We start from the raw sequence: 23,270 nt of genomic DNA, 5'->3' as shown, positions 1-23,270 counted from the left end.
GTACCTTTGCTCGTCACACACGTGCCTTCACCATCCTCTCCCGTTGCAGGTCTACTCGACTTCTTCCTCGGGTCCTGGGCTACTGTCTTTGTTCATCGATCTTCTCACGGTGCGCGGCGAAGCTTACGGGTTCACGGATACTCGCAGTCACGTGGGAGCATTACTATCTCGCGTGGGCTCTCTTTCTCGTACACGTTTTATGCTCGAGCCGAGAGAAACAGCAACATCGGAAAGTACATCCCCCTTTACCCTTCGAGCATCTTGACTATCGCGGCGCTGTCTCTTCCTCTACGAAGCTTAGGCTTACTCCTGCCATCTTCTCGTGTGTTCGACGGTATATAGGAGGCCAGTTTACAACGTACAGGTGCCAGTCGATCGCCTCGAGATTCACGATTCGTTGAACCTCACAACCGGTCCATTTGCCGAGACGGAATACTGTGTGCGCGTTAAAAATTACGTACAGCCGAATATCAGCACGTATCACTGCTGTAGAAACGCGTTTATTCGTTGACTCAACAGTTGTACATTCGCATTGGAGGCAAGTGATTGACCGTAATCGTAACCAGACTCGATATCGGCGTATCTAGACGAGCTCATTGCACAAGCGGATCGAGTAAGTCAAAATAATCGAAATGGATTTCACGAAAAAGTGCGCGTTCTTGCTGCTGCTTGGGCTGACCGTGACCTCGGCGTGGAGCCTGGACGAGGCTAATTTTTTCGATAAGGGCTACCGTTCGCTCTACCGCATTTACGAAGACTGCCAGCTCCGCAGCGGGGGCGTAGCCCCCTGTCTCAAGAAGAAAGCGATTAATTTCTTCGACCGACTCGGACGCATCGAAAATCTTTCGATAGCTGACAACCTCGAGCTAGTCAGAGTTCCCGGTGAAGCTTACAACGAGAACGCCAATAACGGACGCAGCCTCGAGCGCGATCTCGAGGTCGCCATGGCTCGCAACGCTGGCGCGTCGAGGGATGATCTCTTGAACGACATGCTTCTCGATCGTTTGGCTAATCTCATGAACGCGTTCAACGTTCAGATAAGAATGCCGAAAACATCGCCTGTCGAACTGAAACGAAGCATCGAAGAAGGACGCGGCAAAATGAAGAAGATGATGGGCATGATGATGATGGGAATGGCCATGAAGATGGCTGCTCTCGTGCCAATCGCAATGGGAGTCTTGTTCCTGCTCGCTGGCAAAGCTCTCATCATCAGTAAAATCGCTCTCGTCTTGTCCCTCATAATCGGGCTCAAGAAACTGCTGAGCCAAAAACAAGGCGGTGATTCTCACCACAGTGGATGGCAACAGAGCGGAGGAGGCGGCGGTTGGGACAGGAGTCTCAAGGAAGCTTCCGGGCTGAATCCTCTTGAACACGAGAAGACCGATTCGTCATTAGAATACGCGCAAAATCTTGCCTACGGTTCGCATAGAACGAACGAGAAATAAAACAGCCAGATTGGGAAGATACATTTTTCGGTCGTATCAACTAATACTCTTAGTGATTATCAATTTAAGGCTTGTGCAAACATTTTCAGCGATTTAAATTCGCTTCGAATGACAGCACAAGCCCCAAATTTTTGTCGCTCAACGGCAATCCCGTACGATTGCAATCTCTCCGAGTGTGCGTACTCTGTATTAGTCATTTACGAGAACTATGCTCGAAGAGCCCGTGAACATTAACGGAACCTGCCGAGGGTCTAACGGACTTAACACAGAGAACGACGATAAATCACCTCCGCGTACTGACCATTATATCGAAGACTCGACGAACAAACGACTGCTTACTGAAACTGTTAAAATTCGACAAAAAAAAGTACAATCATTCCGACGAAGAATCATCATCAATGGCTAAACTATTCGTAACAGCATTAATCATAGTTATTTACCATAATAGTGCAGTTTTCACTGTGACTCTATTACGGACGATACGTTTTCGAATCGCGCGCACACAAAATCTACTGTGACACAATGACCCTGGGCTCATAAAAAAGTGCAAATTACTGAGATTTCAGTAATATTAACGTCTACTAACACGAGGCCGTAACGGAGAGGAAATATTATATATTTTTTTACACGAAACATTCGATCCTCGCATACAAACAAAATATTACGATTCTTTGGCAGCGAGGCACCGGTATAGATGCTTAAAGGACTTGCACATGCAAATTGTATCTCCTGCACGTAGTTGGACAAGTCTTTCGAAAATTTTTCATCTCTACGATCTTCACGATTTGTTGTTTATCATTTCTTCTAGTGAATTTGCCATCGGAGTAGTCCAATAGTTTGAATTTTGCTTGCTCAGTTTATAGACCGTGCGAAAGGTTCCATTAATTCGACGTTATATTTATATTCGTAAAGAACTGCTGAACCGTCATAAGTGTATTATGGACGTGCTCATATCACCGGAACTCTAGTTCATCTTCCGTATGGTCTATCGTGCTATCGCTCAGTCGTACGACATACTTAAAGTCCTTCACCACATCTGGCACTCAGTGCTTTCAATCAACGTAAAGTCCGTTAATGCAGAATAAGGAGAGTATACATGCATGTCAAAAAAAAAAGACAAACAGAAAAACAGAACGTCTCTGTTGAATCGTGAAGCAACCAGGCTTACACTATGGAACTGGACTCATACTGTTTTCCGTTCCTTCGTGTAATATTTGTTTACTTAGAAAATAATTTGTTATGTAAGTGTATTTATTTTTTATTGATAACGAAATAACTTATTTCATTTAATCGATCGATGTATCACCAGCGAGCAGCAATGGTCCAGCGAATAAATATACAAATTTATCGTAATCCTAAGCCGTGTGTTAATGCAAAACCCGTTTACTCGCTCCTCCGAATCCTCGCTGTGTCAGCGCGCTATTACAAACTCTGGACGATCGTTCGATGTATCCGAGGATCATCAGTGACCCTTGAGACCAAGCACCGCGGCGAATAAGGCAAAGAAGAATCCAGCGAGGGCTGTTGTCGATACCAGAAGGGCCAGACCCCCTACTATCGTAGGGATTAGAGCGGCGAATTTGAGCTTGTAGGCGAGCAACAGAGCCATAAGCACGCGACTCCTTTTTATCTTGTTTTTTTTTTTTTTATCTAGAAATATGAAAAGACATAAACATTGTTTATGGCGCACGGTATTTAGAGAAATCCATTCATATTTATTCAGTCAATTATTATATTTAAATACTTTTGATTTGATTGCGATTCAGGTACACGTGTCACAACCGTATTTTTGCTCGCTTTTATGGAACTCCAGTCAATGTTCTTGTTCAAATTAACGATTTTCCATTCTCAAATTTGCTTTAATTAGAGTTTAATTAAACTGTGATTTGAATGAGCGAAGTGGTGAACGAATTTATAGTTCTGTACCTGATTTTTATCGGGTGAAATATCATTCGATAACGAAAATGACATAAATTTTATTTTTAAATGAACAGTTAAAAAATATTTTCAGTTGAAGTTGCATGATGTATTTTCATGATAGATTTGAATATTTCTCTACAAAATTAAAAAGTGTGACATACATTTTTCAATTTCTTTGTTCCCACGTAATAGCATGTTCCTCACAAACCTCAAAGTATGCAAGCGAATCAGTCGATTTTTTATATACGTTTTTTGTTAAAATAATGAAAATCGTTGGTAAAATAACCTCGTCTTTCCAAGTGGATTTTGGGCTTTGCGTTCAGATCGTGAATAAGCGCCAGCTTATTCGTTTTCGCAATGGCAACAGCATTTTTTTCCTTATTTGTATGAAGTTTGATGGTTCCATTCAACGAGATAAGTTTGTCCCTGATCGAGCTGGCATTGGTGTCGGGAGACTGATGTATTTTCGTTGAATTGGGACGCTTGAGCTTTCGTGAAATATTCTCACGACTTCCGGAGCCGAATAAATGAGAGGGCAGTGGTAACAAGTCTTGGGTTCTACTTTTCCAGATTTCCGGGTGCGATGAGTCCAGCCCATTCACCAAATAACCGAGGGTCAATAAGATTACGACTAGATTAACACCGGAATGCATTCTTCGTTGCGAGCTCTTGTTCTGTACTCACGAAAATTTAAACTTCGGGCTTCGATACTTCAACCCCGAAAGTGTGGGCTGTTTTGATGGGAATGTCTCTTCATGTATTGTATCGTAACGTAAGAATCGTTTGCCCTGCGCTTTCGTGCCACTGCATTTAATTGCTCCAATGAATCAGGGATTATTTCGTGCAGTTTGCATCTCGTTGTTGAAGAGAAATTGATATTAAAACTGGTTCTTCGGTTCACTTGATTCACCGGGGTCATTCACGTTGCGCCAAACGCAGTAGCAGTCGTAAAAAGTACGATTCACATCGGCTTGACTTCTATTAAAATACCGTTCTTTCGATGCGCGGTCACAAGCCCGATGTCAGATCAACGATCGATCTATCGCGAGTTTGCACAGCCTCCCGTCACGCCGGCAAGAACATTCTTCAGCTAAGAACTTCGAGTTATTCTAAATGATCGATCAATCGATTTTTATTTCCTTTTAAGAATGTATTTCGTTCGATGGCATCTGTTCGTTCGGTCTTCTGCGCCGTCACGCCACAACGACCAATCCGAGTTACCCGATTAGACGATTGAGTAATCGATTCTGTGACGAATTAATCGAAAATCCATGAGTAAACGTCGAGTTTATATACTCCGGGATAAACGAGAAACGTATTTAAAATGTTCGCAGGGAAACGCTCGGACCAACGTGCGACCGATAACTAAAGTGATTCGGTCTCGATATTTCACCGCGATGTACGAGAGCCACGCGGGAACACAACGCAGAAATATCGACGTCGACGATCCACAAAAGACATTGGCCGGGACGTTCTTCGTCAGTTTCACGCTTCAGTTACCTTCGAAATCGGCAATCCGTGCTAAATTACTACGACGGGAAATATGCGTGTAGTAACCACTATGATTAAATCGCCAGTTCTACCGACATCTTTACTGAATAGACCGTACGGATGTACCGTGATCGCTCATATCACGCACGTGCTTATAAAATAGTCTATATGTGGGGTGAACCTATAGTGCTGCCAATACAACGCACACAGACGCTAAAAATTCTCGATGCATGTCCACGTCGCTACTTCTGCGAAACTCTCGGCCCGAAAGACCGCCAATCACGGGAAATTCGTCGCAATAACCGTACTACCACTGGTCACAAGTTAACCAAGCGCTTCCGGTGGATTTTTCAGATCCATTTTCAAGACGAATCTGTTGACGATAGTGAGGAGCAATGCACAAATGTATGTGATGCAATTTTTATGCTTTACATAATTGAGTCGACACATTTTCGTTCGATTTCTAACCATTTTGAGATGGCGATCAATGACGAGAGTGCTGATCTTCGTTGACTCTAACGGATAGAACTCGAATTGCAATGGTTTGTCAAAACGATTTTTTTCTAGTTTTTATCTGCGTTGCTTCCTTGATTTTTACGCAGCCACTCTGACCTCACTTTTCATTCATTTTTTCTATTTTTCTTCTGTCAAAGTTCTCTGGAAATTGGCTATACTCAGACGTCGACACATTTAGTGAGGACGAAAAACTTGCACGCTTCCAAGATGAGAGACCGATTGCTCATCCATTTCTGGCACTTATATAATTGCAAAATGTGTTCTCATATTAATTTACTTTTAAATTTCCATCGTGTTCATTGTCATAAAAGTCGGATTTTATTCGATCTATAGCAAGTAATTGTTGATAAATCTGGCATAAAAAAGCGAACATTTTCAACTGCCTACTATGACGGATAATTTTGCGACATGAAATGAAAGAAACCGTCGAAAGCTAGATTGAAGTCAGGGTATCGAAGCCAAGATATCGTGACGTCCCTGTTCGATCGATCGTTATCGTTCTATGGGAAAATTGATCGATGAAATACGACCAATGTTTTTTGTCTTCCTGTTACGCTGAGAGGACATGTGGGCCGATCGTGGATGCTCAATTTCGATGGACTCGCCCTTGCAGGATATTCTAGGAGACGAAAGGCACCTAGAGTATAATCAAAATGGAGAGGAATAACGTGGAGGAAGGAGTCAATTGAAAGCTTGACTCTTGAACAGAGTGCGGCCACTCGAGCATACATGCATGTACGTGCGTGACTACGTTTCATCACAAATTGCTAAATGAAAGCGTCCATTCTCGAGAGAAATTACGTATCGACATGAGCCTCGGAGATAAAGAGAGTTTTTGATCTGAACAGAAAAAAAAATGAAACTGGGGAACTCTAAATTATAACAGAAAAAAGTAGGTTTCGGCGAAAATCAAAGAAAAATATTTAACGAGTACTTTAATTATTAATCTCATAAGAAAAATCAGCAAACTAATTTCTACGTGGTACACTGAGAAAAAAAATTGTTTATTCAATAGCGATTGATGTTGTTGGAAAAGTTTTCTTCATCTAACTGCAATGTTTTCGGAGAGAATGAAGCTGCAGTTTGATTTAAAACTATTTTATTCTTTTAATCATGTTCAACCTTGTGATGATCATATATTTCATTGGCCCCCCATAATGCCACGTTGTTCCAGTGACTTTTTTTCTCAGTGTACGGATCAGAAGCCAAGATCTTCGAAACCAAAACTTTGAAACAACGTAGAAAAACTGATGAATCCAGAAATCTTGAAATTCGAAACGATAGTATTTAAAAAAAGTAATCTCAACGCATCATTCACGTGATTCTCGTACGCACCCTAATGTGAAATGAGAATGCGTTCCTAATTACAACTCATTATGAGGCTCCCTCGTGTGTAAAGCATTCGACCCACATACGAAAGTAATTTCAGAGATTCAACTGCCCGAATTCAGTGGAAACGAATTTTAATAGGAGACCATGGCGGGACCTACGTTTGGATACTCCATAAACGAAATTGCCGAGTACATGAAACGAGAGCAAAAGTACAATGAAGAACAAAACAGGCGGGCACAAAAAAATACTAATTTGCCCCAACGCCGGCGTCATCATTACGGTTTTTCCTCGTCGTTACCGTTTTTTATTGTTTCGACCCTGCCTGTTCGACCGAAACCGCAATAATCATCGCAACTAACACAATACAAGATCTGTGACGAAAAAAATAAAAAGCAATAACAGTTGCTTCGCTATGTCATTGACGCAGTGAAAACGTCCATTGCCAAATGTAAAGTAATACATTTCGATACAAATGAAATATGCCCTCAATTATTATCAGATTATGACTGTAATCGAACATCCTGACTGGATGGCACAGTTGCCATTACTTCTTACATACGCGGAAGAATGAATTCAATTGTAACCACAGAATGGTACAGCATTACGTTAATTCTCAACCTCATTTTTCACCAACTTCACTTCATTAATCTACTCGTTAGAATAATGCTTAGTATAATCATGGCCGATGCATTTAGATTCATGCGCCGGTTTTACTCAAAGGAAGCGCTCTCCCACGACATCAGCGCAGGTCCATTCGATAAACTGTGATGAACTTTTCGCCACGCTCGACAACAACCAATTCTTCTCGTGTATACATGTGTTCGTAGACTGGTTACAATCCCGCTGATCGCGGTACAGGCTACGAACAACCGGCTATGCTACATCGAGAGCTGATGATGTACCTTGGTCACGCGTCAGTACCAAGTTAGACGAGCAAAGAAGAGAGGAAGAAGGAGAAGAGGAAGAAGAAGAGAATTGAGGGATGTTTCGGCCTGTTATTGGAGCTGTACCTCGAGTCTATATAAATAAATGTTCTTAGTGCTGAAGAAACCAGTGTCTGGATATCTGCGGTGATTTGTCTTTCGTTCCTGCCTCGTAAAGCCATTTTTTTTGCTTCTTAATCGAATTTTTGGTCATACAGATAAATTTGTATTTAGAAGATAATAAATATGTTTCTGCTTCGTGTGTTCATTACCTGTACAGTGTTGTTGCGAAAAAATGTTTTTTGTGAAGATAAAAATTCGGGAATAACAAACGCACCGGTCGATTCCGGCATTACGGATACTTTGAAAAATGGTGTGGCATGGATCGGTGATGGCATTACAAACGCCGTTGAAACTATCGCTCCGATTGGCGAAGGCGTCGATTTATTTGAAGGTCGAAAAATGTGTATGTAAACTTTATAAATCGTTATTTCCGACAGGGCGGCATTTAGGATACCGTAAACGTTGATCGTTTATAGATTTTCTTGAAGGTTGGCATGAGATAATTTTCTTGATCAACCGCAGTACCCTTGTTTGTTTGATGGAGAAAAAAAATCGTTCAGACTCTCCGGAAGCTTTGAATCTCAGTACTGGAACAGCGATATATTCTTTTGGGAATTGAATTCTTGAAAACTTTAATTTCAGGTAAAAAGCGCAAACATCACAAAAAGAGTAAATTCCTCGTACCATTGCTGATAGGATTCCTTCTCATCAAATCGATATTATTGCCCATTGCCTTAAAGGCTGTTGCCGTTCTCAGTGGCAAAGCATTCATCCTCAGCCTCATGAGCCTGGTTCTCGCAGCGATCGTTGGATTAAGACGAATCGCAGGCGGAATAACACCGACTGGATTAAGTTACGATGGTTACAGCAAGTACAGACGAAAAGATCAGCTCCTCGATGACAGAAACAATTTCGAGGACGAAGATCCTTATAGGTATTACCGAGACCCGCTTCGGAGAAAATAGAGACTGATTGTATGCGTGAAAATAAACGAAGATTTTAATCCAACTTTTATCAAAACGAGAAATTAATTGTTCAACCAGCAATCAAGAGTTTTCAATCTTAACCAAAAATTAGGCGAATTTTAACTGCGTTGTACCGATATTGCCACTCAAAAAACTCATCGACTTTGTTAAAGCCTTGTATACACTTGTGATGGGCGGAAAAATCGAAAAATTTTTTATTAGTAATTCTTCAAGTACAGTGTCTGAAGAATATTCTCACCAAATTTCATAACGATCGGAGCATTGGATTCGTAGCTATGGGTATTTCAATCGATCGATTATCTCAAAATCGTCTTTTTTGAGAAATATCTTTGCGGTGGACACGATTACTAGGAAACTATTAATCCGATCCATCAAAAATTTATACCACTTGTTTATTATAATAATAACTAGGGCCTGGACGAAGGATTTCGTATTTTGCTGGAAAAAAAATTGTAACCGAAAACCGAAAATTTAGCACTTCAAAAAATGAATTTTTTGTTAAAACGGTCGCCATTTTTTTAAATCGAAATTTTTACAAATCCTTCGTCCCGGCCCAAGCTATCATTATAATAATTAAGTGATATAAATTTGATATAGATCGGATTAATAGTTTTTTAGTTATCATGTCCACCGCAAGTGATGCTTAAAAAAGGTTCTACTGATGGAATACAGCTGGAGTTCAGCTATTTTGAGAAATTTTTTGATGCAAAAAATTGTACAAGTACATGAACATATATACTGACGAATGTCTTTCACAGTTTTTTAATAAACATTTATTTTCTTGTCGAAAAAAAATCAACTAAATCACGTTTTTTAGCACGCTGCAAGCGCACATAAGGCCTTAATCCTTTCACTTTTTACTATTATAATAGTAATTGGACAATTAATTTCGTACTAAAATTCTGTTGTAACTATTACCATAAGTTACAATCAGCTATGGCAAAGCTCGTCCAAATTTCCGTCTGATCTAATTCTCCGTAAATATTTCTAAACCGTCCTCCTAAACTCGCAACTAAAGTGAACCCTTTATTCACTGCGGACGCTCATCTCGAGTTCTACTATTGAATGCGAGCTCATCATGACTGTGCACATCGTAAAGATGGGAGAAAGTTGAAAGATGAGTTCTTCGAGGTATGCGGAATTGTAAAGAAAAAAAAAAACAGATTCTGTGTACGTAATAGTCATCATCAGTTCCTTGATGTACATTACTTCATTTCAATGACTTTGCCACTTGATTACGTGTAGCATTCACACTGTCGAGGATGCTCGAAGATGAGAGAACAAGACATCGCCTCGAGTCTTCTTGATGTGTACACTTAACCTTTCGGTGCGGCAAAGAAAACTTTTTTTCGAGTCACATTATAGGTCACGGAAGAAACGATGATTCTGTAGCGTGATGCATTTTCGTTGCAACCATTCGACTTGTCACTTTCGAAAAATTCGTCAAGTTGTACGATAATGAAAAAATAATTACCAGTTTCGAGAGCCATACTCTAACAATGGATTTTGAGCAAGTGAAATAAGACTTTAAGAAGTACTTTTGACAGATTTTCCAAATACGAGTAAATGTTCGACGGATGATCAGAGAGTTGAGACAACAATAGATAGAAAGTAAGAAGGAGCTTGGAAGATTAATCACCCTGGAAAAAGGGTTATTAAAATAGAGCTACAAAAAGTACAGTCAATGGTGCACCCAAACAAGACGATGAGAGTTTCACAGGATGTTCGATGAACACGAGGAAAAGGGTCGACGGCCGCGATCAAAATGTTCGATCTTCCATATTACTTTTCAGCGTCATTAGGATGAGGAAAGTTCACCGGAATTATGAGGAGCTTGCACTGTGAGCGTTTCTACCGAAAAAATCTATATTCTTAGTCAAGTACGTGACAATGAATACGATGAAGAATGAAAGTGGATTCTTGAAAAATTAAATTTCTTTTTGTGAATAAAACGATATGTTTGCTTCGTGAATGTAAGCGCATTCGACTTTCTCTGCATTTTTGTATAATTCGATAAATTTTTCTAAGAATAAATATAAATTTTACTACCTAAATTCAACATTTTCAAAAATAACGCAAGCAAAATTGAGAAAGTAATACAACTGGTAAGTATTTTAGGACGAGAAACTGCTTTCATCGTAAATATTTGATGAAAAAACTGACGATAAGGCAATAATGGGCTGAAGACCGATTTTTAGTTTTAACACGGACTGGTTTCTCAGTTGTTTCTTTCGCGGTAAACTGAGAGATGGAATCCCTAGATTTTCGAGTCGTCGACTTTCGTTTTTTCATTTAGAAGTAGCAAGTTTCTTTGACAGGTATGATGCGAATGAGTCTCTTTTTGACAGATCGGAAGTTCATTAAGTAAACTATTGAACTGTGGGCTCACCCGAAAATTCCGTCGAGCAAACGGGTGTGTTCCGCTTATTCACCGTTACTGAAGCCAAATGCGATGAGAAAAAGTAAAAAAAGTCTATATAGTCAATGTGTATTTATACATAGCAGGCATGAGAGAGAGATAAATGAAGAGAAACAAAGAAAAAAGAGGGAGAGGGATGAACGCGAAACCAGGTAAGACAAGAGAGAGTTCCCTGTTAAATATTTAAAGAGATTCGTCGACGGAGTACAATGGATCACCTTGCGTCTTCCAGTGACCGCGAATAAGGTATCTCGACCCCGATGAAATACAGTCGTCGACCGGATTCCGGCATCATTTTTTATTTCATCATTTCATACGCGTGAATAATATTGGTCATGCGTCGATGAAATACCCCAAACGAATATCAGGACAAATTCGTCATTGACATTCCATTCTTTAACGACGCATCCGCAAACTGATAATATTTAAATGAGACGAAAGTTAGGATGACATGGAAAGACAATAATCCTATGGGGTAATGGAAGATAAAAATCAATTAGAAATGAAGCAACTTGAACGCGAGAACAGCTTTTCTCTATTCGATCATTGAGAGCAACAAAAGAAAGTACTAGGCGTGTCTCTAGTAGCTATATGTATACAAGTATAGCAGCCGACTCGAGATGAGATTATATAAGTCGAACCAGTCGGGCGTGTAATCCATATGTTCGCGTCTTACATAGGTAACCGGTCTCTGGGTCAAGGCGAGCGAGAGCCCCTGTTTACGAGAATGCATATACAGTGCGTTTTCGATAGGAAGTTTGAGGGCTTAAACACCTTTATTTATAGGATGCCACATTTGCTTAAGGAGTTTCGGTACAAAAGTCTAAATATTAAGAAATTGGTCAAATTTGGTGATTATGTTCTTCAACATCAAGTACAAAAACACAAATTTTTTCAAAATTTTCTTCTACTTAGTTATCGAGTAATTACGCATTAACGGAGATTTCTTATGCCCGGAATGTATACCTATATATACGAAAACGCCATGCTTATACACGTGAAGTTTAGTGATCAATTACTCGATAACTGTGTAGAAGAAAAATCTTAAAAAATTTGTATTGTCAAATTTGGCACTAAAGAATATGTTCACCAAATTTTATAAAATTCTGAACTTTTTGAAATTTTTTATGTTTTTAGCATGGTATAGCATGGCAACATTGTATCGCCTGTACCGAAACTCCTTAAGGGATTGTGAGTAGTTAGATGGCCGAGAAGAGGGTTTTTCGTGATCGTAAAAAAACTTGTAACTTTTTTACTCAATCATTTGCCAAGTTTTTATACTATATTTGACGATGATTTTATGAAAAAAAAAAAAATAAGTTTTCTTTAACGTAAAATAATGTAACGAAATAGTGGTAGTAGGAAGTGTGTTTTCCATTTCAAACAAAAAATCTACTGCTTGAATAAGTCACACGTATGAGTTTGAAACTCCTTCGGTCCTTCTACACGGAGAAAACGGATTCATTTTGCATAGTGAGGAATATATTATTTTTTAAGAATTTTCAAAGTATCTAAAAACTCATGCACGTGAGAACTATATTTCGCTTTATTTTCGAGTGTTACTCATCATGCCTGACTAGCACTTATTGACAAATGGAAATGTATTGTAAATCACAAATTTTCACTGTCAGCATAGTAAATTCTATGATAAATACACGAATGTACACCGAATACGTGTGACATTTTACCATGCATATAGTTTTTTTCAGGGTTGCCCGAGCACACTTTGCGATATAAACATTTCAAGTGACTGAAAACATTTTCTACTATGCTTATAGACAAAAGCACTCTTCAGCCTTTTGAATAAAAGGTCTTTGGTCTTTTTACCATGGTGGATAGAACAATGCTCTTCGAATTAATGCTGGAATCCCGTACGTATATACTGTCCCCAAGATACTATATTCCTAGTACTTTCCTCAAGAATTTTCGGCCTCATTTACTCCGTGTAGTACTTAAAAAGTTCGACGATGATTTTTATGTGAATCTGTGAAATTATCAGTTGGATCAACTTGAAATTTCTCGAAAACGTTCTCAAACTATCGTACTATAAAACATGCGAAAAATCGCGATTCTTCCAGATTTTGAAATGCCGTTGACCCCTTAACAGCTCGCTGACTGTACTGATCTTACAATTAATAGAAAATCATTGTTTTCTCCTTTTTCCACATGAACTATCCATCGATTCAGAAAAAAAAACAGATTATACCCGTTAATTAAATAAACTTTTGCTCTTCACTATCGTATTTTACTTTTTCCAAGTGAACCTTATAAAAGAGGTCCAGTTACAGAGTGCTTCCAGTCGAGAAGCGAGAAATACATGAGCCGAGCGTGCGAAATGCAAACTTTATATTCAGTCGCCATGGCTCGGAGCAAAAGTTTCCATACCCATGAAGCTAGAGTTATGCTCGTAAAATTTTAACGTTTATCAGTATTTGTGGACAATCCATTCATCCCCGCAGCGTTGAATCTTCACTCAGGCAAGCAGTTGTTCGACACTTTCCTATATATACTCGTGTGTGCATAGTTATGAACACTTTAGAGCCTTTCTCACAAGCCTTGCATGTAAGAATAAACCGCATGTACATACGAAACTATATGATTGACACGGATCTGACTGAAGGCATTTTCTACGTGTCACTTTTTCACGAATTTGGCCATCAATGTTCCCAGGAGTGTTGTTGTCAAACCTTAATCTTCATGGGAACTCTTTATTAGATATTTTCATCTTCGATCTTAAAAGCGTTGCATTGAAAAATCAAGCAGTCACATCGACAGTCTGGAAACTGTTATTATATATTCCTCAAAAAATTTCATGAGTGAATTTCATCACAATCAAAAAAGCTTTTGTTTCAAAGATCTGCACGTCATCAGAGCTCTGACACGAATAATATGAAAGAGCTCAGAAAATCAGTACTTTTCCTTCAACGAACCTCAAATTGGAGTGTTCTTCACAAGAAGAATTGATTCCGCCGTTGTGGTAAAAGTGAAAAAAAAGCGACTACGTCATCCAGGATGCAACGACCTCAGTGCAATCAATCTAGTTTAAGGGGTCCTCAGAGGCGCCGTCGCTCGTCCTTGGCTGGAGTCTCTCCTGAATATTCTCCCTCCGACCTGAATTCGAGATCTCTTTCTCTCTTTTTCTGTATCTCGGTCTCTTGCCAGTCTTCTAACTTCAGCACTATGTATTGCTAGGAGATGATCAGGTACGAGGAACCGCCCAACCTCATCCCGCGTCCCCCTCCCCGAAGAGTCGCTCGAGACGCGTTTGCTTAAAAAATTATCGAAGAAAGTTTTCTGGGGGAGGCGGCGAGGAGGAGACAAATACTATGTGCCCCTGTACAGGGAATACGAAAGCGCCATACCGGCCACCTTGGCGAAGAGCACAATGAGTGTACGCACATATTCAAGTGTCCACCAATAGAGCCGAGTTATGTATTTCCATATACATATTTATGTGTGTACACACGCACACACGTGAACATACACGAAAAAGAAAATTTGTACGCATGCATGATACAGTATGGAGTGTGCCACGTTTATGCTGACGGAGATGAGAGCGAAGGTGGGGCAGCGAGGGGAACACCTCGGGCGAGTATAAAGATTGAAGCCAACCCATGTCCAGATCACACTCAGCTCCGAAAAATTTTCCGAACAGTTCGTTAGACACGTTACAGTAAACTTGAGTCTCGCTCGTCTTCCGGTTATTCGGCTTCGTAACAACAGACTTCAGAAAATCGTTCGGTTAGCGATTTTTATGCGAAGCAAAGTACGCTAGTTATCGATTTAACGAAAATGTTTAAGTTGGCGATAGTTGGACTTTTCGTCGCTGCGGCGATGGCACTGCCAGCATCTCAGGAAAACCATCCTGCCGATCTCAATTGTCTTGAGGAGGACTCACTCTTCAGCTGTCTCTTCGTCAAGGCTTCGAGTGCTCTTGATAGAGCTGCTCGATCCAGCAACATCAATCTCATCGAAGGTGTCACTTTTGTTAGAGATACGCCACGTGAGTAGTCAATGAGCTTGGTCGAAATTTTCTACCTCAGCGAACATCACGCTGCTCAACTTGAAGGAAGTTTTTATGAATATTTTTTGAGTGATAGTATGCTCACTAGTTTATGCTCACTAAATTATTCAATTAATGGATTCAACGTTGATTTTCGTAGCTGACGAAACTTCTAGCTATTTTCGTTGACAAAGTTTCGTTGCACTTCCAGTTGTATTGATTGTGTTTTACATTCGTTTGCACGAGAGATACCGAGCATCCTTTCCTGAGGATTGCACAACGAAAATGTGATTTTTTTCTTCTCGTAGTTGAACGCACTGCAAAGTCATTGGAGACCGAGACGGAAGTATTGAACGGATTGCCCCGTGATGCTTCCGACAGGACCCTGGAACTCGTTACGATGCTCTACCAATCAGCAGTTTCCTTCCTGAAGAGCCACAGTCTCAAGATCAACGTACCTGAGGAATCCTTCTCTCGAGCCCTCGTTGAAGGTACCAATTACTAGTTCATAGTGTTTTGTCCATCTGGTCCTCCGAAATACTCGGTTTTACATTAAGTGCTATACCCATGAAAATTAAATTTTCGTTCGGCTGAGGAAGAATGATCGTGTACTTGAATTCAAGACTGGGGACAAAATGATTATTGCAAAAAAGGAAAATGGAAGGTGAGTATATGGGAGATCGAGAAATTTGAGGATCGAGAAACTTTTTACTAATCATTCTAGAAAGTCCAACTGAATTCAATTCAATTCAATGAGGATTTGAAAAAATACGAAATCTGACAGATTCATTTCCACCAGGAATTCTTCCCGTTCGATTCGCTTTCCAAGTAGACAAAGATTTTTTTCCAAACGATCTAGCTGTTGAGTAATCGACCTTTTATTTGCTGGTCAGTCACGAAGACAAACTCGGTTTCCGGCAACCACGCCTTTCACCGTCTCATCGATGTTTTGCCGAGGATCTAAATCCATGACCTCCACTCCGTGTTTTTCCGTCTAGTGCTAACTTCTATCTCGATGACGAGGTTACATTCGCTTTCTTCTATTATTTGAGTAACAACGAAAGTATAGCAGCCTCGATCGAGATCCTCCTTTTTCCTATTCCAACGAATCCAATACTTTTGAGTAATTTTTTACCGAACAATAATAATCTTCGCAGGCACTTTCTCTTTACATTGATTCCGTACCTAATTGTTTGTAGAACAGAAAAAAAATTCGAAAAAAATCGTTTTTTCCTCTGACATTCATCAAATTCGATCTTTTTTGTTTCATTTTTTTTAAGGTCGTGGAAAAATAAAGAAAGTACTACTCCCCCTGATCGCCGCTGTTGGTCTCAAGATCTTCGCTGTTGTGCCCATCATCCTCGGAGGACTTGCAATCCTCGTATTGAAAGCTCTCTTCGTAGGAAAAATCGCTCTCATAATTGCTGGAATATTAGCCTTCCAAAGGCTTTTCGGCAGCGGTGCTAGCGGCGTAAGCGGCGGCTCATTGGGAGGTAATTTCTTGAACAAGTACACACAGCCCGCTGCCTCGTGGGTCGACAATGGTGCAGGGCAAGGATGGGCCGCTGCTGGTGCAGCTCAGACAGCCGGACAAGGTTACTACAAACGAAGCTTCGACGACGTCAAAAACGACGCTCAGAACCTCGCTTATTCGAGTCACGTGCCAAATGCAACTGATTAATTGGTCACAGCAATCGATCCTTCGCGAGAGAATATATTTTTCTGATTGCAATAGAGGATGAGTGTTCGAAAGAAAGAACGAAAGAGAGAGAGAGAGAATCGGAAAGAGAGAAAATGGAGAATGAAAGTTGTAAAAGAGGACGCACGAATGTCTTGCTCTTTCGATGCTCACCGCACCACACGACTGTTTAGTTAAGTATTTATGAGTAACTGTATTTATGTGTGTTTTTTTCTCATTTCCCGACAGCTGTTGTCGACGATTGAATGCAAATATTTTTATAATTTCATAAATTATTATCGACAAAAGAAAAAGCTAATAAATTATTGAAAAAAAAATTCTCTGCAGCTTCTTGTATTTAATGTAACGGAAAATTTCCCAGCCTCGTCGTCCCGAATCTATTACACTCTTCGACATGAAAAATGCAACATTTCAGATAATGCGGTAATTGCGCCTGATGAACAGAAAAATTGACTTCTAAATCTCAACACAGTAGATCGACGACTCGATTCTTCATCATGTTTGTTTGCCACGAATCAATGAATCGCATATTGAGACAAATTTGTCGGATGGTTGTTTATAGGTTCGTCGATTTGATGCCTTCGCGATGATCGCCGCATGTTCGAATGAGATTCGGGACACACCAATTGCTTTGCATACCATACCGTGTCACGACATACACAGAAAACTAATTCTCGCCCTCGAAAGCCGCGAGCGTAGCACGTATTTGTCGCTTACAATGCCACTAAAGAGAAGCACAAAGTATCGTCACCAATCTCTCATTTCTCGTTTACACACGTGCTTCAACATGAGAACATAAACCCACACTTATACGAGTATATGAGTACACACTTCATACCTAAATCCATAATGCACATATTTACATACATTTACACATGTACACGAATATGTGCATTGACTGCGCTCAAAGAAATCCTCACAATTATTCTTCGTAGTCTATCGTTAGAAATCGCACGAGGCTTCAATTGTCTTGACATAAATTACCACACTTATACGCGTGGAATAAAAATAGTTTGGCTTTGTGCAAATTGTTTTTCAGTACATTCTAAATTCATGATCAGAATTATGCGTGTAACGGGCTCAACATGAATATTATTTCCTGCAAATGGTTTTAGTTTATTCATCATATACAAAACGAAAAAAACCAAAATTCAATTTTATCTTGAGTTTTCGAAAAAAATTCTGCGAACTTGGTTCTCGTGATCAGCCTAATTGTTGAAACTTTTACGAATTTTGATTCTTCACACATTTTTTAGGGTGAGCTATGCAGTACTATCTTCGTCAATTTATATACTGAGAAAAAAATTTGGTTGGAAAATGTTCAATTTAACTAACACAATTAGCCCCATACGCACGACAAAATATTTGTTAAATTTCACAAAATATTTAGATAATGACTCAAATACATAGTGATTGTGGGTGAACAAAATTAAGGGTTATGTAAGAGCAAAAATGTAGTTGGTTAGGTAAGAAATAAGCAAATCCGTTTGACTAAATGAAAAATATACTGAACTTTCTTTCGAAGTAGACATTTGTATAGACAATGGATTTGATTCGTCATCGATAAGATTTTGTTAAGCTACATGAAAAAAAGATCCGACTATCAAAATTATTTGTTATTTTCCACATATATCATGCTGGCTAAAGTAAGAATAAATTTCAACAAATTTTGAGCTATATTGAAGTAACCAGTGAGTTTCAATTTTAAAAATATTTATTATTCTCAACAAAACCGTAAAGATACTTCAGTACTTGATATTCAAAACAATATAACGTTAAATTGTATTTGAATTAAGTAGAAATGAACAAATGTTCCGAGTTCACTCGTTTCACTCGTTTACTTAATTCACATAAATAAAAATCTAGTGATTCGGATAAATGAACTTATTTATTTCAAGCAGATGTTAGATCGAGCAACAAAAATATCAACTAAAGACATTTAGTTGTTGCAACGATATTTTTATCTCAGTGTATGGATGTTGATAATATTGTTAATTGACACGCTACTGTAATGATAAGATTAAGGTTGTAATTGAAGCGGCGAATTTGGAGCTTGTTCAAAGGGTCGAAAGTGAATACGTGCTGAAAAGGGAAAAGCGAATATCTCGAGCAGCTGCGGCATGTCGCACGACATTGTCGGTGCAGCAAAGCGGTAGATCACGCGCGAGTGTTCGAGACGTTCATTACAATGCAACGCGGTTTCGATGAATACATATACGGCACGATACACTTTGAGTATACATATAGACAGAATTGAGACGAATAAGAGAGAACGCGAGAGAATTGAAATTCTCGACGAGGCTATCGATACCACGAGGCTTGCCAAATGGTTCACCCACACCGAGGACCCCACCATTGATTCAAGCTCTTCTTCTTCATATATAAAAGAAATAAATTGCCTGAGGGCAAAACAGTCGAAAAAAGTAGTTTGACCGAGCGCCAGAATGAAGAACAAAACGTTGACAGTGCTTTTGGCGATTTGGTGTTGCACCGCAGCATCGGTCAATGCTGGTCCGAGAAAAGTTGAGCGCGACGATATCGACCAGAGCGCGGAGAACAAGTTGACTGAAAAAATGGAAGAGTTGAACGAAAGGGATCGCATCAGTATTATCGGTGATATGATTACGCTAGAGAAAATCAAAGTTGAGGAAAACAATAAAAAAGAAAACTCGAACGCTGAACGTGATCCACTGATCGCGAAAATCGACGAGTTCTTCAGAAGTAGAAAACTCCGAATTGAACTACCGACTGACGGATCATCTGCAGATCTCTTCGGGCGAGCCTTGGGCCAGAAACAATTCGATGTACAACTCGCAGGGTTGACCAGCGGAGCATCGGAAGGTTAGATTCATAAAAACTTTCTTCGAACATTATTCTTTTGACTTTTCGAACCTGCGGTTATCCGCAAATTTTTGACGCCTCAACTGAGGCGCCAATTTATCAACGTTCAGGATGCTTTTGTTTGTTTTGGTGGTCATTCGAATCCACATGAATGATTTTCATCTAATATTTAGGAGAAATGCACGAATTCCTTGTTTGCATGAGATCCAGAAAAGAGTTGGCAAAACTATTGAAATATTCAGTAATTTTCACATCTCTACATCGCCAATTCAATTTAGGCAAACCATTCAATATCGAAACGTAGAAAAAGACATTTTCCAAGTGTTCGAATGACGGTAAAACGCCATGTGAAAAAATGTCAAGTTGAGCGAACAGCGGTATCAATCGAAGATGTGACTTGACGTTCCAATTGAATAGAATTCTTTATGAAAAAGTGAAAATAAATTGCTCAGTCTTGAGAAAAAAATACGCCACACTCTTTGCATCTGCGCTGCTTGAAAACTATTTTTTGGATACTCTGCGTGAACGCGCTGTCGATTTCGACGATAAATGAACAACAATGGATTGACTGAACCCTATTGGCAATCAGAATTGTGCAACGTTAAGTGGAGGCGAAAATAAATAAAAATACAGGCGAAAGTAGAAAAAAAATTGAGAAGGTCTTCTCGAACTTTCTCTCTACCAGAAATCAGAAGTGACTCGTCCCTCGTGTGTTTCATATGCAAAAGAAAAATGATTCATTCTCCTTAGATGTTTCGTTGAATCTTTCATCCGGTGGAATGAGAGCCAACATCTCCGTGGCAAAGTCTTATAGAGATGTGCCTCTCATTTTTTCCCCACCCATTGATGTTAGAAGTGGGTCGTTGAGTGGAGTTTAGCGATTGGCTGATAAGCAGGTTTCGACGATGGTTCGTCTTTTCCATTGGTGCGTTTTTTTAAATCGTCTTAAAATATAGGATCAAGTTTGTCGATAGCCGTTGTTCGAAAAATCACTCGAATCCTTTTAATCGATCGTCGGGAGATAAAAAATCATGCAAATTCCTCTCGAGGCAATGCACACGTGTGTGAGAGAGTGAGATCGGTACGTCGGCAAAGTTCCGGATTGGAAAGAGGCAGAATCGTCCCACTTGTTTCTCGATCTCCTGGTTCTTCGTTCTTGGAAGAGGCGAGAGGCAACATTGTAAAAGAGAGAGGGAAAAAAGTGCTGAAGAATTAGGTCGTGCCTCGGCATCGAAGGAAGGGGTAGAAGCGAAGAAATTCTGGGTTTGTAGGACGTCCATCCCGAAGACAGAAAATAAAGAAGATAGAAGCGAGTGGTAGTGGTATTTTGCTAGTAGTTGTAGCAACGGTAGGTAAGAACAAGAAATAAGGAGGTGAAGGAGGTGGTGGGACCTTGAACGAGAGTGTCAAGTATGGCGAAGAAGAAAGTAGGCTCTAGGATATACTCGTTAATTGGAACCGGAAAAAGCGACTTATTAATTAAGACTTCCAGTTGACAATAAAATTGTTCTAACTGTTGACAAAAATATATGCGCTTATGACGAGCAGTTGCTAAAAGCTGCAAAAATAACAGGTTTTATTGAAAACACTAAAAAATATGTTGAATACAAAATTCACAGTTGCACTTGTTTCCAGCTCGCACAAAGCTCAAGAGGATCGTACTTCCAATTCTACTGGCTCTGAAATTGAAGGCTTTGATCGTTCTGCCAATCGTTATCACGATGATCGGTTTGGTTGGCATCAAAGGACTCGGTGCAGGGCTCTTGGCCCTGCTGCTATCAGGCGCAGTTGCCCTGAAAGCTCTCTTAACGCCGCCACCTCCTCTGCCTGCAAGGGTCACCTACGGTGTCGTCAAACCTCACGAGATTCATCATGAACATTGGCACAGATCACAAGAAGAAATCAACCAACCCTACAGGGCCTGGGCCCCAGAGTTTGCCATTGATTCATATCCTTATGACTTGCCTTAATCACGAATCAAATTTCAATCATCGTACCTCATAGCCATTCATCTCTTCTTGTCTTATTATTTATAAATTTATCTATTTATCTTCGTGTTATTAATAAAATGTTATTCAATATTTTTTATACGAAAAATAGAACAACCGTCTCGTTTATTTACTTAAAAAAATGATTTTTTATTGTATTGTTCAATCTCAGGTATGTTTCAATGGGTTGGTGACAATCATCTTGATTTTCATCTTCTTCATATCACGATTTTTATTTTGCTTGCATTAATCGTAGTTTGTGGATTATGCGGAAAATATGAATAATTTGGGAAAGAAAGTCAAAAAACAAATGGGAAGTCACTCCGAACGTCGTTGAAAAATTTTCCTTGTTATTTTCAATTAAGGCTAGAGATTTACTGCTTGTGGATACATTATTATAGAAGAATAGGAGCATAGAAAAATATTCTATGAGCTCAAGAAGAATCACTTAGAAAAATTTATCGTACAATTAGTCATTGTAATCTTTTGGTCAACAGTTAGATTTAAGCTCCAATTGTTTGCAGTATTTTCTCGACCCTGATTAATTGAATGAGTTCCATCCAATAAATTCACTATTCATAAAAAGGAAACAAGCGTTAAAACGATTTGAGATTGAACGTCATGATTTTTCGCTTCCTCGAAATTACCATTGTGAAGATAATGAATAATTGAATGCACAAGACAGAGAAAATATGCAACGTAAGTACTTTGAGATAGAGAAATGATAATATCGAATTTACCATGAAATATAAAGGTACAAACACATCGGATTATACATAAAATTTCATGTACGGTTCAAGTGACTGAACCCAGCAATTAAAAGGCTTGAAAATGTATTTTCTAGACTCATCGTTCCTCCTCAGGAACAGAAACAATTACTTAGGGCGTTTCATCCTACATTGAAGGGCACAACAATAATTTTCCTCCGGCGGAAACAAAAGAGCGTAAAAAACAGAAGAGTCTTTTTTTGTAGTGTTTTCAAACTACGTATTTCTCGGAGTTGTAGTGGGGCCGATGACCCGAATGCTCGTTGTTGGTGGAGGCGATGTCGTGGAGAGGGATTGCTACGTGGAAGGAGAAAAAGAGAGTGGCGAGGAGTCGACGGCGAAGTAGGAAGCGAGGCCAAAAACTAGGTCAGTGTTACGAGTTAGTTTCAAAGGGTGGGGATAAAGAGAGTCAGAGTGGAGTGTACCATTGGCCTCGGCGTGCTCGAGGGCATTCCTTCCTATTATACTCTTCCTTCTTTCACCAAGATCAGGGTCAGTGTGTCAATGCCTCCGCGCGGTCCACGCTGACGCCGTGATGTCGCTTCCCTCTCCAAGACTCCACTGGCAGTCTCGAGTAGGGGAACCGACGGTGGGTGAGGTAAAACAACGGCCAACCGGTCATGGACCCCACCAGGTTTATCGACGCTAGAGAAGTGGGGAAAAACTGTTTACCTCCAGCGCTTATATAAAAAAGCGGATGCCTCGAAGAGACTGCTGTCTTCGCAAGGCCTGCGTGAATGCATCATACCGACTGGGTGGCACAATTATGGGCTCGTTTAAATGAAATACCACAGGGTACCATGTCTTATGGGAGATGGTCTTCAACGAAGAGTCGATTGGTAGGCAAACAAACGTAAAACATGTCAAATAGATCAAA

At 39.8% G+C, this 23,270-nt stretch overlaps 4 protein-coding genes across 4 annotated transcripts; 3 read left to right on the top strand and 1 right to left on the bottom strand.

Moving 5' to 3' along the window:
• The first annotated feature begins 347 nt into the window (after positions 1-347).
• Positions 348-2,798, top strand: LOC122405935 (DUF1676 domain-containing protein Osi12). Its single transcript, XM_043411016.1, has one exon. The coding sequence runs from the start codon at positions 633-635 to the stop codon at positions 1,443-1,445; it is 813 nt and encodes a 270-aa protein (XP_043266951.1). The 5' UTR covers positions 348-632; the 3' UTR covers positions 1,446-2,798.
• Positions 2,799-2,875: 77 nt separating this feature from the next.
• Positions 2,876-11,113, bottom strand: LOC122405936 (uncharacterized). The gene is made up of 3 exons (XM_043411017.1): positions 11,066-11,113; positions 3,652-4,612; positions 2,876-3,095 (listed from the first exon to the last, which is right to left on the bottom strand). The coding sequence occupies exons 2-3, from the start codon at positions 4,016-4,018 to the stop codon at positions 2,908-2,910; spliced, it is 555 nt and encodes a 184-aa protein (XP_043266952.1). The 5' UTR covers positions 4,019-4,612; positions 11,066-11,113; the 3' UTR covers positions 2,876-2,907.
• Positions 11,114-14,730: 3,617 nt separating this feature from the next.
• Positions 14,731-17,114, top strand: LOC122406077 (uncharacterized). Its single transcript, XM_043411290.1, has 3 exons — positions 14,731-15,098; positions 15,407-15,589; positions 16,379-17,114. Exons 1-3 carry the CDS (start codon positions 14,888-14,890, stop codon positions 16,777-16,779), a joined length of 795 nt encoding a protein of 264 aa, XP_043267225.1. The 5' UTR covers positions 14,731-14,887; the 3' UTR covers positions 16,780-17,114.
• Positions 17,115-19,220: 2,106 nt separating this feature from the next.
• On the top strand, positions 19,221-22,381 carry LOC122406212 (DUF1676 domain-containing protein Osi15). The gene is made up of 2 exons (XM_043411516.1): positions 19,221-19,638; positions 21,274-22,381. The coding sequence occupies exons 1-2, from the start codon at positions 19,242-19,244 to the stop codon at positions 21,606-21,608; spliced, it is 732 nt and encodes a 243-aa protein (XP_043267451.1). The 5' UTR covers positions 19,221-19,241; the 3' UTR covers positions 21,609-22,381.
• The last annotated feature ends 889 nt before the right edge of the window (positions 22,382-23,270 follow it).

This window comes from Venturia canescens, chromosome 2 (assembly GCF_019457755.1).
Source record: "Venturia canescens isolate UGA chromosome 2, ASM1945775v1, whole genome shotgun sequence".
Lineage (NCBI taxonomy): Eukaryota > Metazoa > Arthropoda > Insecta > Hymenoptera > Ichneumonidae > Venturia > Venturia canescens.
The sequence above is the reverse complement of the archived record's forward strand: the minus strand, read 5'-3'. Positions and strand labels throughout refer to the sequence as shown.